Genomic DNA, 15,285 nt, shown 5'->3' with positions numbered 1-15,285 from the left:
GTATACTACTTGTTTTGTGGTATAACTGCCTTATGAGTTATAGTGATCAGAAATATGGATTACAGTTTTTTTTCAGGGTTTCTTCCATGGAATATAAAACGATGTGGAAAGGATTCCTCAAACATTCACCTTTTAATTAGGAGAGAGGTTGCTATTATTTTTGTAGATTCTTTAGTAAAGAATGCACAAAAGCTATTTTTCTGATAGCAGCATGACCCAGGCTTTCTTCCCTGCCATTTCAAAAATGAAGTATGCAATCTTATGCATACTTATTTGGATGTATTAAGCCCATTGAATGAATGGGATTTACTTCTGAATAAACAGAGGATGGATTTTTCTGGGTATGGCAAATATTACTAGTACAACTGTAGAGGTATTACGTCACACATTCCCAAGAGCCTAAGGGTAAAATTCTGATAATAAATTATTCTAAACCTAGAAGGAATTCAGAATGTAAAGTAGTGGCTTGAGGCCTTATAGGTTGGATTTCAGCCCCCATAATGGTGCTGAATCTCAACTTCTCTGAAGGACACCATCCTGGAAAAGGATGGTGTTGCTTCCTAGGGCATTTCATCCTATTTTAATGAAAAAGTGAATTTATCAGCAAATGAGCATTAATGACATTTGCATCCAAATCCCAGCAATTTAGAAAGAGGAGCCATGCTATGGACTGGTCTGTTTTAGACAGAAATCTTCTCATATCAATGTAAGAAAAAAGTGATCACTCTTTCCGTAACTATGTTGTGTCTCAGTTGTGTCTCTGCTCGTGTGTAAATTAATCCTCAGTTTTCCCAAGTCTAATCAAACTGGCCAAAAGACATTTCCAGAGCCATAGTCCAGATCTGAGAGTGGAAGTGACTCGCTAGGCCAGCGGGCTTGGCCAGCTGGGGGGAGAGAGGAAGGCAGGCAGGATGGATGGGTGAGAGAGAGAGAGAGAGAAAGAGAAAGAGAAAGAGAAGAAATAAAAGGGAAAGGTGCGCTCGGGCACGAATAGCAAGGCTGACATTTTCCCAGCTACCTTCCACGGGTGGCAAGATGAGCCTTGATGGGGAAGACGGTGCAAAAAAGGAGGAAGCGAGCGGGAAGCCCTCCCCCTCCCCCCCCCCTTTTCTCCTTCGCGCTGGAGGGAGGCTGGTGCGGCGGGAGCAGCTCCAGAGCCTCTAGGTGCCGGAGGAGCGACGCTGGCTGCAGAGGAGGGAGCTGCTGGAAGAGCCGGGGAAGCAGCTTCTTCTTCTGTGCTTCAGGCAATGATGGCGCGGCAAGTGCCTCCTCCCGCTTCGTAGCGTTTGCAGTCGCCCGCTGAGGTCCAAAGCAGCCGCTCGCTTCGCGCTTAGGGCGACCGGGAAGGTTCCTGGGCTGAGCGCGGCGCCCCGCAGGCGGAGTGGGCGGGCTGCACTGGGCCAGTGTGTGCCCGGCGCGCGCCAGAGGTCCTGCACAGCCGCCGCCGCCGCCGCCGCCGCCTGGATGCCAGAAGCTCCCCGGGAGCCGGCGGCCAAGGGCACTCAGCGGCAGCTGGAGAAGGAAGAAGGCGAAGAGGAGGAAGAAGAAGGCGACGATCCCGTGCGCCAGCGGGGGCCTTTCTAGCCCGCTCCTCCTGGCCATGGCCTCCAACTTTAACGATATAGTCAAGCAAGGCTACGTGAAAATCCGCAGCAGGAAGCTCGGGGTGAGTGAGAAGGGGAGCCGAGCGCGCTTTGTTTCCCCCTCGCTGAGCTCTGTCATCTCTCGGCTGGGTGGGCGGTGGAGGTGGAAGGCGGGCAGTCTTCGGGCTAAGAGGCGCTGGGGTCTGGCTTAGCGAGGATCGGAGGGGTCAGGCTGGGCAGGTGTGGGTGCAAGGGCTCGCTCTTGGCTCGGCTTCGCCGGTCGCTTGCCTGGAGCTGCTGCTGTTGACTTCGGCGTGCCTCCTGCCTGTTCGCCGAGCAGTGCGCGCCTGCCTTGCCTGCTCCCCGCGAGAAAGGCAGCGTTACAGTATTGGCATCTCGGGGAGGCGTGCGGGCAGGCATCTGGGTTTTACTCGGGAGTAAGCCCCACGGATGTCAGCTGGAATGAATCTCAACTAAGTGTGGATGGGACTGCGGCTTGTTACCGCGGCGGACACAGACGCCGCTGGCTATGCTTTGGCCGGAAATCTGACTTGATTTCATCCTGGGAGGATTGTCCTTTTCTCTCAACCTGGTTTTGGGGGCAGGCACACGTTTGGGTTTTGCTTGGCGAGCTTGAGTTGAATCGGCCATGTATTAAAACTTCCTTTTCCTCAAAAAAAAAAAAAAAAAAGACACCCTTTTAGGCTGAAATCCTAAATGAGACAGCCATTTGTCCGAAATGGTATAGGGTTTCCTGCCTGAGCAGGGGGTTGGACTAGATGACCTTCAAGGTCCCTTCCAACTTTACTATTATTATTATTATTATTATTATTATTATTGTTATTGTTATTGTTATTGTTATTGTTGTTGTTGTTGTTATTATTATTATTATTATTATTATTATTATTATTATTATTATTATTATTATTATTATTATTATTAAATCCCCCTGAAGATAATGGGGTTTCAGGAGAAAGATTGTATAGGACTGAGTAGTGAAATGCCTTGATGAAATTGTAAGCAGAACAACTCCCCTTATAACCAACCCCTCTCTGGTTCAGATAGCAGCGATTAACAGGTTGGAGTGTGACTGGGTCAAAGGTCAGAGCGTTGTAAACTTTGTGCAGAAACATTTCCCTCTCCTCCTCCTCCTCCTCCTCCTCCAGCAGCCACCAGGAAAAAGCTTGACAGAGCTGTGATTTCAGCTTGAACTGCTCTTGGGAGAAGGCAAGCCTGAGCAGTGGGGGACAGGAAGAGAAAAAAAAAATGCACAAAACTCTTGTGATATTGGATTGATAGGACAACAGGGAAAACCCCAGTTAGCTAAGGTTCTCGGCAGGTGGCAGCACCTGGCTGACCTTGGAAAAGCTTAGAAGATAAGCAAGGTTGAGTCTACCTTTGCTTTGAATTGAAATCCACCAGGCGATTCCTGGATTCTACAGTGGAAATTTTAAAAACAACAATGGGAGGAAGCATAGCAAATCACTTTTTCTGTTGCCAAAAATTTACTGCCCCTGGCTGTAGTTAGAAGGGGTAGAATGCAACTTAAAGGCTTTTACTTTTACTCAGGTAGTAGTTAAGGTTCAACACCACTGGTGGAAAATATGCAGACTCAGTGCATGGGGCAGATGGTCTAGAGAATTGGCAGGTGGCAGTTGCTTTCTCTTCACTTCAGCTGAAAGACTGTATAGGCCTGCAGTGGGAAGATTTATGGCTTTAAAGAAAACATTACTGTCACTTAGAATGATGATAAGTAATGAAAAGGGATTCACCTAATTTTTGGCACTCTGGTCTGCTTCAGAATTTGGCTGGCTACCAGGAGTCAAAAAAGGCTGTAGCTCTTACTGAATGCTGTCATTATACTTACCCAGAATAGAAAGTTCTTTAGGAATTTGTTAGGAAATATGGCTGTTCTGAGAGTATTTGACAGGTTGAAAGCAAATACTATACAAAGTCTCATGTATAACCAGATGGAGATATTTGCTCTTGTTACACGTTACCAAAATTTTATCCTGCTACATGTCAAATAAATGTCTATTTATTATTGTAACCTGACCAATTACTAGATTTTTTTTTAAATGATAAAAGATACAATACAATCAGTCAATACTATTTTCCATTTTAAAAAGTTTTATGATTCCTGGGAAATTATTGTTTGCTTTGCATAAGTAACTTGCTACTTGCTGCCTGTATAATTTACACCTTACTTGTCAAACAATATCAGAACCAGATTGTCTCCAATAAGTTGCTCTATATATACTTAAAAACACTGTACATAATTGAAAAAGTGAGTACAAAAATGCTGCTGGTTATCATGATTTATTTGTGTTTATTTCAGTGATAATTAGAGTTGTTTCTTTGTTTGGAAAGGGTGTTCTTCTTCAAATCACAAAATGTTAAATTCTTTTACATCCCCCCTCATGTCTTTAATGTGGAAAAGGTAACAAGCATTATTAAGGATTGGTCTAAAATTCTGGCTTTTGCTTACCAGGCTAACTAATTTTGAAGATAGGCCACAGCTATTAAAAATGACAATTCTTTTTAATTTTTTTAATTTTGAAAAATAAATGTAGTTGCCATAAAAACAGAACAAATAGTTACATATATAAGTTCATGCATAGCCATCATATTATTCTTTTTTGGAACAAGCAATGCTATGGTAGGGGTAGGAAAGGAGAAAGAAATAGGTAGGCCAGGGAATTAAGGCATCATGAAAGAAAAAGAAAAGGAAACATAATCAATTTTAGTTTACTTAATCATTATACCATTCCATACCATTTGGTTTTGCAAAGCATCCTTGCTGTCTTCAGAATCATATACTACTTCATATATTTTGTTCTTTAAGCTTCTTGTCTCTCTGATTTTCATGATCTCATCAACTTCATCCAATCAATAATTGTGTCAGTTATCCTTGACTCATTCAGTCTTCCTTTTTTAATTTGTTTTCTAGTTCAGTCTTCATTAATTTTCTTTATATGAACAAAAGTACCCAATCTACATTCATTCAGTACCTAGTCATTCTTGCTTGACCCTATTTCTTCTTTCAAGTAATGTTCTTAAATTTTGTAACTATATCATTTTTTAAAAAAATCTCATATAAAATTGAGGTAAGTATTACTAAAACATCCTAATTTATAGACAAAACAAATGCCTATATATTTAATTAGAGATTTTCTCACGCTAATATATTTGAATTGTTTTCAACAGATACCATTTTGTACAGAAAAGGCAACTCTCTAGACCAGGGGTGTCAAACTGGCGGCCCATGGGCTGGATGCGTCACGCACAGGCCACGCCCACCGCAGCTTCACAGAGCAAAAAACATTGTGATACATCACAATATGTCACGTGATGCGGTCCAGTTTGACACCATACTCTAGACCTACATTTAACCTGGTTTATTATCTAACTTGGTTTATCTAACCTGTTTTTTTAGCATAATGATTAGCAAAGAATTCTTCAACATTGGAAAGATAGCACAACATCAGTTTGGAAATATAGGATTGCCACTAAGTCCAATAATGACTTAGGAATTATTTAGAAAGGGCTTTTGCCATGCTCCATATGAAACAACATATTTTTTCCTTGTTTCTGTGACTTAGTATGGAAAATGACTAATGTCAAATATTTTTCCACGGCTACCACTCTATAGCAGTGGTATGTATACAGATGCTTTCCAGATTTTTGCTTCCCATGTAAACTGAAGTTGATAGTACTGTAGTTGGTCTAAAACAAAACAACTGACTAGCATCCAATTGCTTATCAATGATTTAGTTTCAATAAGTTAATGATAAAATTCCCATTCAAGTTTAAAACTCCAATCCTTGATATAAACAATACATATTTTCATTTTAAGATGATGTAAGTGAATTTTAAATATTTAATAAATAATGGCTACAATGTTACGAAAAGTTACTTCCTTTTGAAAAACAATGGATAAATGGATTTTTGCCACAAGATCTGATGTACAGAATCAATACGTTAGTTAGATTTTGCTAAAGATTGCTAGACATATTACCAAATTGGAATTGGAACATATTTAATAATCCCAACAATTTGAATTTGAATTTGAATTTTATTATATTTATACCCCGCCCTTCTCCCGGAGGACTCAGGGCGGCTTACAGCCAGTTTAAAAACAACTAATACAATACAATACAAAATTTAAGAAAATGATTAAAAATAAATATTTAAATAGGCCGCTTCTACTAAAATTTAGTTAAAACCAATTTAAAATACCCCTAGGCCAGTCNAATCACCCGGATCTCTGGGGGCAGCTCGTTCCAGAGGGTGGGTGCTCCGACAGAGAAGGCTCTCCCCCTGGGGGTCGCCAGCCGACACTGTCTGGTTGACGGCACCCTGAGGAGGGCCTCTCTGTGGGAGCGTATCGGCCAGTGGGAGGTAATCTGTGGCAGAAGGCGGTCTCGGAGGTAACCAGGTCCAATGCCATGGTGCGCTTTAAAGATGATAATCAACAATCAGCATTTATTGGTGTCTGGTACCTTATATTTTTTATTGTTCATGTTGATCTGTGGAACATTGTTTACTGGATTGACTTGCTCTGATAAAATTATTGAACTAAGTGAATCTCTCTCTAGCATCTCTTTAATGTTTGTTGTTATACCATGATGAAGGCTCCACTAGTTTTGGGCCTTAAGCTGTTTCTGGAAATACATATGGTTTGATAATTTAATTAAACACTAGACAACCTGTGTCCTGTTGGGTTATCATTTCAGAGATATTTCTTTACTTAAACAGAGAAACAGAAAGACCAAGGGAAGGAAACAAAAAAATAGTAGTGGGGATAGGAGAAACTTCTGACTTCGTACTGGTTTCCCCATATTTTGGAAGTATTCTGAAAGTTAGCCCATTTAAGGTACCTTGGTTCAAAATTTGTTGTTCCATGTTGCACCATTTCATCCAGTTAAAAATAATGACAATGAGAATTCTAGTAGCATATAGATTGTATATTTTTGGAATTACACTACAACTTCAGGAATCTTCATTTCTGTTGTAGTAGGTACATTCAGTGAAGCAGACATGGGTTAGATAAAACTTTTACAGTTTTCATAATCTGCATTAGGAGGAGAGTTAGCTGTGTAGTTAAAATTATTTTTATCTCAAGGGATTATATGTACTTAGTATATTATGTGAATGTACTCCCCTTTCAGGAGTGGTAAGGGGGAGGCCTGAGAAATTTCATATTGTTCTGTAAGTGACTAAAAGCTTATCATACTGATAGTATATACTATCTCTGCTTGGGTGTGCTGTTCTTTGCAAAAAGGGAGTTCATGACTAAGGCAAATACAATCGCAAACTGACCTTTGAAGCATGTTTTCTTGACATGTCCTTCTGAACAAAAGCATTGACATTGCTGGAATCCCTGCTACAGAATCTTCAATATTTTTGTTTCTGGATTTTATATTTTTGTTTTAAGATAGCAGTTTACATTTTTTGGAAGCTGTATTTTGGAAACTGTGTTGTAAAAGGAAAGAAGTGCTAAAGCCCATAGTCATGCCATTTGAAACAAGCGCTAGCTGATGGCATTACAGAAATTTTCTTATTTTCTTTTAGTTGCCAGAAATCCAGCATCGAATGTGAAAACACTTACTCACATATAGGGTTAGCTTAGGGGAAGGTTCTAAGTGAGATGAATTTCTATGTCTCCCTGAAGATGACAGAATTACCTATAAGGTTTACCCTAAAAGGCAGGAGCATGAAAAATGAGAAGGTTTGGGAGAGAAAAGGGTTATTATTAATAGCTGCATGCTAATAATAAAATACTAATATTATTATAGTAGTACCAATAACAACTTATGACCACAATTAAGCCCAAAATTATTGTTGCTAAGAGACAGTTGCTATGTGAGTTTTGCCCCATTTTACAAACTTCCTTGCCATAGTTGTTAAGTGAATCACTACAGTTGTTAAATTAGTAACAGGGTTGTTAAGTGAATCTGGGTTTCCCATTGACTTTGCTTGTCAGGAGGTCACAAAAGGTGATCACATGACTCTAGGACACTGCAACTGTCATAAATATGAACCAATTGCCCAGCATCCTAATTTTGATCATGTGACCGAAATATGGTAATTTTGATCATTTGATCCTTTACTTAATTCTTACTTGATTTGTTTAGTGATACATTTTTTTCTTTCATCTGTGGTATTCTCAGAAGCCTTCCCCCACACCAAAATTGAAAAGGATCAATAATATCTTCAAGTCCAACTTTCACTTTTCATAAAGTGTCACAGGAAAATCACCGCCTGAATTATTTTGATCATTAGACAGATCATGACACTTGAATTATCTTTCTAAGGCCTTAATTACTGTCCAATCAAGTGCTAGTTTGCTCCTTATTTCTTGACTGTTGCTTCCTTTACAACTGATAGTCAGTTCTAAAAAGAAAACACTATTTACCACTTGACTATTTCATTTTCAATTCTAAAGCTGATTGTGTGACTTATTACTATTCGTTTGGTTTTAAATTTAATCTTATCCCCATTTTTTCACTATGTTAATTTTCTTTGCTAGACTTCCAGAACATTTGCATTTTCAGTTATCAGAGCAGTGTCATAAGCATAGCATAGACTATTTTCCTTCATTCAATATTATGATATATACCAACGTCTACTTGCTCACTTTCATTCCTGGATATAAATGAATATAACTCCAAATTAAATTGATTCCAAATTCATGAGCATATGATGGGAAAGAATGATGAGATGTGATGATTCCTATAAATTGATTCCCAGATTCAACATACACACAAAATTGTTGATCACTAACATCTTCAGATTAGATAACTAATAATGTGCCAAGATCTCAGATAACTTCTCCCAGTCACAATGGAAAATACTATGCTGATTTTCAAATAATTTGCCCTGATATACAAGACAGATCCTGCAGCGATCTCATACTATAAACCAGTATTGCAACCAGGTATTTCTCATTTACATTCAAGCTATTTTAATATCAATTTTAATCCTACTTGAGAAACCTATTCAGTTAGTTACTATGGTCACTAAGAGTCAATTGATGGCACATAATCAATCAACCAACTTATTCTGTTCAAAGGGGAGAGAAAGCAAATACTATTCAACTTGTTCTATTAAAAGATATACAATCTCATCAACAAATCATATTCAAAATGTGTGTGTGTGTGTGTGTGTGTGTGAGAGAGAGAGATGCTGCTTTCTGCTGATTCCTGCTGACGCAGCAAAGGCAGGAGCCCCGCCCAATAAGCTTGTCAGCTTGTCCGAGAACAGCATGAGGCCAATCTCTTTTTTACACACACACACACACACACACACACACACACACACACACACACAGAGAGAGAGAGAGAGAGAGAGAGAGAGAGAGAAGTGCAAATGCCTCTCTCTGTCTCTGTCTCTCTCTCTCTGCAAATGGTGGAGGAGGCTGGGAGCTGCAGGAGAAGGCTCAAAGAGCCACATGTGGCTCCGGAGCTGCGGGTTGCCGACCCGTGGGTTAGACAGTGGAAGAGTGTGAGTTTGAGTCCTGCTTTAGCCATGAATGCCAGCTGGGTGATCTTAACGACAATCACTCTTTTCAGCACAACCCAGCTTACAGGGTTGTTGTGAGGAAAATACGAGGAGGAAGCTATGTTGATATGTTTGCCTCCTTGAGCAATTTGTGAAAATAATAAAGGCAGGATATAAAAAATAAGAAATAAAGGATGAATGGAAGCAATTATAGTGTGATGTTAGGTACCCCACTGAAGTATGAAGTTAGGGGCAGATCATCTTGGGGAAATGTATCTCTGTGTGGACAGTAAGAGTTAAAGTTGTTTTGATTGCACCTGATCAATCTTTAGTCATACTTCATACTAATATGTAACCAGGATAAACAGTGTGCAATTCTCATGCAACATGTAGCACACTATTTGTGATTATGGCCATTCTGAAACAGGATTGCTGAAATTCTGTAATAAAAAGCCAATTCTAGGGATATGATGCTTCTTCAAAAAAAAAACCAAAAAGATAGAAAGACAATGGGAGGCTTCTAAAAGACAAATCACTTCCATTTCAGTTTTAGCCTCCACAAACATCGCCTGAGATTGTGCCACGAAAACTGGCATTTTTCAGCCCAATCATAGTGTGTGATCTCAATCATGAGGTTAATTGAACACTGCCATTATCTAGAATCTAGATGGAACACAAATTAGCTGACTGAATAGCTAACTTTTCTGTGGGTGAAGTCATTTATGGATATAAAGGCAGAAAAAGTTTCAGGGATGTAGTAACATGCCTTCCTTCTTGTAAACTAGTCAAACATTTAACCAGATAGCTAAATGAAAATATATTTGAGTGAAGGTGTAGCACTAATATTCTGAGTTAAATTGTCTTGATAATTTACAATATGGCTTTGCTTAAAGGCAGAGCTTGCGAATATCTTTGTATCAATGCCCTGAGCATGAATTAAATTACTGTCAATCAAGAAATGTATTTTTATCGCCAAGTGTTATAAGCCTAAACAATACATAACACTATATTGACAAATAAATCAGTGCTTTTGATCATATGTTATGTATTATTTATGAACACAATTATTACATGGAGTTATAAATATAAAAATTAACACAGGAAAAGTAATATTTCTGTGCCATATGATAATTGGTAAATATTTTGCACTTCCTTCCTTTCTTAGAAACTGGCATGTTTACATGTTAATAATGTGATTTTATTTAAAACGGTTTCAGAATTTTGAGCATGGATGCATGTATCTGTGATGTACACACACCTATATGTACATACTGTATCTGATTTATGGTATTTCAATCAGCATTTATGCATTAGTGTTTTAAATATTTGGTTATATAACCTAACTCAAGATTGGATTTTAATTTAATACATTTATAAGCAAGTCCTGTAAAAACAACTGTATTGGCTTCCAATAATAATTAGCTTCAGCTACAGATGAAATTATTAGCATTTTTATAAATATTGTATATTCTTTCCATATTAACATAATTTCAATAATTAGTTGGTTTTCACTGCAATTGTTCCATTTAAAAAACAAAAACAGAGCTGAGGAATGTTTTTGTCTGTGGTGAAACAGCTGAACATTATATAGTGCCAAGCAGTCACAGTATATTTTAACCCCGCCCTAGATGGACCCAATCTTAGAGCAAATGCTTTATTTATCTTGGCAGGAGCTATATCCAACTATGATTGCCTTATCATTATTTTTTAACTGTCTGCTGATACAGATGGTAGCTACTGTATTATGAGTATTATGAGCTTGTATGTCATGCCTTTGGAGCTGCCCATCAGCTACATAAAACTTCCCACATATCAATAGTATTTCAGCAATATCACATTATGACAGTATTACTCTTCCAACATCTGTTCTTTTCTCAGGAAAATAATTTAACCAGTGTTAAATAGACAGCCCTCTCCAGTATGTCAACATTAATTATGCTTGCATGCTTTTATCAAAAACCGTGGCTTTTGTTAGTATAGCTCAGAGTGGATGTTACACTATTAGAGCTAAAAATGGAAATACAAGTACTGTACTATAGATTTGTTACATAAGAGGTATCATCGTAATCGTTTTTATCAAATGGGATCCATAAGAGTTCAGATTTCATGTCTCCACTAAGACACATGCACACACACACACACACACACAAATTGCTTTTGAAAAAGGAAAATATTCTTGATGTTTTATTCCTTGTATTTTTGTAATTGACATCGAAACATGTACATTTTTTATGGCAAAGATTGCCTTATCTTGATGTGAATATTATTCTTAAATAAGTTCTCCATAATTTTATTCTGATTCTCCTTAGCTTCAAAAAGATTATGGTGTCAGTCAAGTCAGAAGCCAACTAAAGTATCTTTAATATATATAAACTGGATTTTAGGCTAGGATTTATCAACATCCATGAATCTTTATTTTGTGTCTAAAAAGAAGTAACTTTTAAAATAAACTAGGTCTCCAAAATGTTCCAAGTGCATGGATTTAATTTTGAAAAACAAAAGCAAAACAAAAACATATACTCCTTCCCAAGTGTTTCTGTGATGGGTCAAGGGAAGGTAAATGATGAAATCAGCATTATTCTCAGGTTCTGACCCCTTTGTATGTGTATTGTGATATTACATATAAAACAGTGGAGTTGATGTTATGATGCTATTTTGGAATTTTGACAAAGAAACCACATTCTGCAGATGCCTGCACCTCTTCCTGTTATATACTCCATTGATTTAGTTAAATCCAGCTTTGCAGCAACATTCGGGTATATCTGAATGTTCATTATTTTACACTGGTTTGTAGTTTTGATTTGGAGTGATAATTATATCTTGTCAGTGTGGTGACAAGATATGGTGAATTAAAGTTTGCTAGAAGCCACAAAATGGAATGGGCTATGACAGAGAAGAGAAAACATGAACCCAAAGAATTACTAATAGAATAAATATGTGCATTGCTTTAAGCCATGATTCATTTAACTGTGATTTACTGATCATACTATGATTGACTGTGCTCACACATTACTAAACTTCAAACCCTAGTTTACTTATCACAGTGGCTGGGTTTACATATTTGTCAAACCAAAATGAAACAAATTGTGTTACATCTTAACATAATGCATAAACCTATGGAGGTACTAATTTCTTCCACCTTTCTTCTAAAACTAGAACTGTTATCAGATGGTTTACTGTAAGATTTTGATGAATGATCAAGGGCGCCAGGGATTGAAAAGATGATTTGAGATTTGGTTTAAATAACTCAATTTTTAGTTGTTATAATTCACGCTTAATAATGTTGTTCGCACAACATAGCCTAGAATGGAAAGTTCCATTGAACTCTTCTCCAGTTTTTGTGCTATAAAGCTAGTCTTTTTGCATGCACTAATTTACAAACATATTTTATGAGAAATATAAATTGGAAGTAATAGCATCTGAAAACAATACTGTACAGATGTTGGAGTACAGTACAATTCAGATCTGCATTATTTGTTCTGATTTAAGGAAATTCTTCAACTAGTTCACGGTGCAGTTTCTTTGGGACTTTGTTGCCTAATCAAAAGAAAACCAATTAAGTCTTAAATTAAGTGGATTAAATAGTAAATTAATTAGAAGACTTGGTTATTGCAAAGTGTTTCAGATTAAATTACTTTTAATAGTGTAAGTTTCTACTTATTTACAGGAGCAAAAATCATCCCTTGGAATTTGAATTTTATTATTTTTTTTGCTGCTGCTGCTGCTACATTGGAAAGATCTGTGAAAAGCTTTTCATAGACACTCAGATTATTTCTACTCTGTGCACATCAAAGGCGTATTATGTGCATGCATAATTTCATTACCAAATCAACATTATTAATGCCTCAGAATTGTACAGCGCAAAATATAATGTAATTGTGCTTAGAAAATATTTTTGCCTGAACAATGCTTCAGCCAACTCCATAAAAGAAAGATAGCTACCTGATTGCATTTTTTGTATTATGCATTTGATCTTCTGATGTATTTTGTTCTGTTTGTAATAGATCTAGGGCCTGCTGCTAAGTGATGACTCTTAAATTAGTAGTCTACTGACTAGTTGGCTGTAACTCTTTTATAACATAAGTTGCTCCCTTATTGTTATTTACAGACAAGATAGGATTTGAGGGAGTAAGAGGTGGAAAATGGACAGAAAGATCTTGTTTCCCATTGAATCTTGCTTGGAGTCCTGAAAGCAGCAGAAGACTTTAGAAACACATGTTTTCTTAGTGAGCCTGGGTTTGAGAACTTAATCCAGTGAATTAAAGCATGCAAGAACATATACAATAGTCAAAGGTACCAGTGAAATTTTACTTCTTTTCAGCATGTTTTTGTTAAGCAGCAGTTAAAAATATGCTTCCACAGATGATGGAACAATAGTTTATATGAAGCCAGGAACTATGATAATTGAAAACAAAAGGGAAGGGGGAAATTGCTTATTTTGAACTTTTGATAAATCTTTGTTTTCTGTGGTTTTCATTCCAGTGAAAGTGATTTATTTTGCTTTCTGAAATAGCAGGCAAGTTTAGGCCTGTTTCTTGGTTGGAATACTGTATGTCAGGTAAATTAGTGATTACAGGTGAATGGATCTGTAGGGGAAAGAGTTAACAAAGAAAAAAAACACATTAGAGCTTTATATTGCTAGGGGTATTTCTAAGACTATAGAGATTTTGAGTCATTTGTGTCCCCTATTCCATTTCTGCAACATCTTAGTAACAAGAGAATTTTAATACTGTGAAAACCTGCCTGGCCTTTTCTTCTGTAAAATGTAAAAAAGTGTTAAAGACAGCAAACCAACATTAAACCAAAGGTGCTTGTTCTTAAATTTCTTAAATATTTTATTAGGCAAAATAGTTAAATATTACAAAGGAAAGAACAATAGTTGCTGATCCTAAACTCAAACTGGCAGGAGTAGCCAACACCCAGAAGACAAACTCAGGATCCAAAAAGATCTTGACAAACTTGAACAATGGGCCCTATCCAACAAAATGAATTTCAATGTGAAGAAAAGCAAAGTCTTACATTTAGGCAGGAAAAATCAAAGGTACAAGTACAGATTAGGCGAGACCTAGCTTAAAATCAGTAACTGTGAGAGGGACCTTCGAGTCCTAGTGGACGATCACTTGACTATGAGCCAGCAGGGTACAGCAGCAGCCAAAAAAGCTAATACAATCCTGGATTGTATAAACAGAGGCATAGAATCAAGATCATGTGAGGTATTAGTACCATTTTATAAAAAACCTAGTACAGGGGTGTCAAACTGGCAGCCTGTGGGCCGGATGCATCATGCCGAAACCGTGCCCACCCATTGCCGGCAATGGAAAAAAACTCACGATAAGTCGTGACATGTCATGTGACGTTGCAAGTTTGACACCCCTGCCCTAGTAAGACCAGACCTGGAATACTGCAGCCAATTTTGGTCACCATGTCACAAAAAAGATGTTGATCTGGAAAAAATTCACAGAGAAGAGCAACTAAGATGATCAAAGGCCTGGAGACTAAAATATATGAAGAACGGCTGTGGGACTTGGGTTTGGCTAGTCTAAAGTAAAGGAGACATAGGGGAGATATGATAGCAGTATTCCAGTATTTGAGGGGCTGCCACAAAGAAGAGGGGGTTATGTTATTCATCAAAGCACCAGAGGGCAGGACAAGAAACAATGGTTGGAAACTGATCAAAAAGAGCAGCAACCTGGAATTAAGGAGAAACTTCCTGACAATGAGGACAGTTACCCAGTGGAATAGCTTGCCTCCAAAAATTGTGGGTGCTTCATCACTGGAGATTTTTAAGAAGAGGCTAGACAATCACTTGTCTGAGATGGTATAGGTTCTCCTGCTTGAGCAGGGAACTGGACTAGAAGACTTCCAAGGTCCCTTCCAGCTGTATTCTATTCTTGAAGAGAATATTTGTAACTCAGAATTGAACTGTGGGGTCCTTGGTGCTCTTTGAGTTTGGTTGTTTTTTTGCAGATATTTCATTACCAAACTAGTTAACATCATCAGTGCTAGTAGAGAGTGGGATTTGGTCTCATTTATAATACTTGTAGCTTGCCTTGTCAGGGTTGATGGGAGTTGTCTTGGTGGTCCCTTGATTGGGCTGTTATTTACTGTTAGCTTGTTTGGCAGTTCTTTGATTGGGGTATTGTTTGCTTCTTGATTGTTGGTATAATGTTAATCTTGTGTTTAATCTCTGCTCATCTGA

General features: G+C 37.9%; 1 protein-coding gene across 1 annotated transcript in view; it reads left to right on the top strand.

Annotated features, from left to right (window-relative positions):
• Positions 1-1,600: 1,600 nt before the first annotated feature.
• The window catches only part of DOK6 (docking protein 6), a 170,515-nt gene continuing 156,830 nt past the window's right edge, over positions 1,601-15,285 (top strand). The window contains exon 1 of the mRNA XM_015818246.1: positions 1,601-1,666. Within this exon, the coding sequence (XP_015673732.1) occupies positions 1,601-1,666 (66 nt within the window). The remainder of the gene's footprint in view (positions 1,667-15,285) is intronic.

The sequence above is a fragment of the Protobothrops mucrosquamatus genome, unplaced genomic scaffold (genome assembly GCF_001527695.2).
Source record: "Protobothrops mucrosquamatus isolate PMUCROS unplaced genomic scaffold, P.Mucros_1.0 scaffold707, whole genome shotgun sequence".
NCBI classification, from domain to species: Eukaryota; Metazoa; Chordata; class Lepidosauria; order Squamata; family Viperidae; genus Protobothrops; species Protobothrops mucrosquamatus.
The sequence above is the reverse complement of the archived record's forward strand: the minus strand, read 5'-3'. Positions and strand labels throughout refer to the sequence as shown.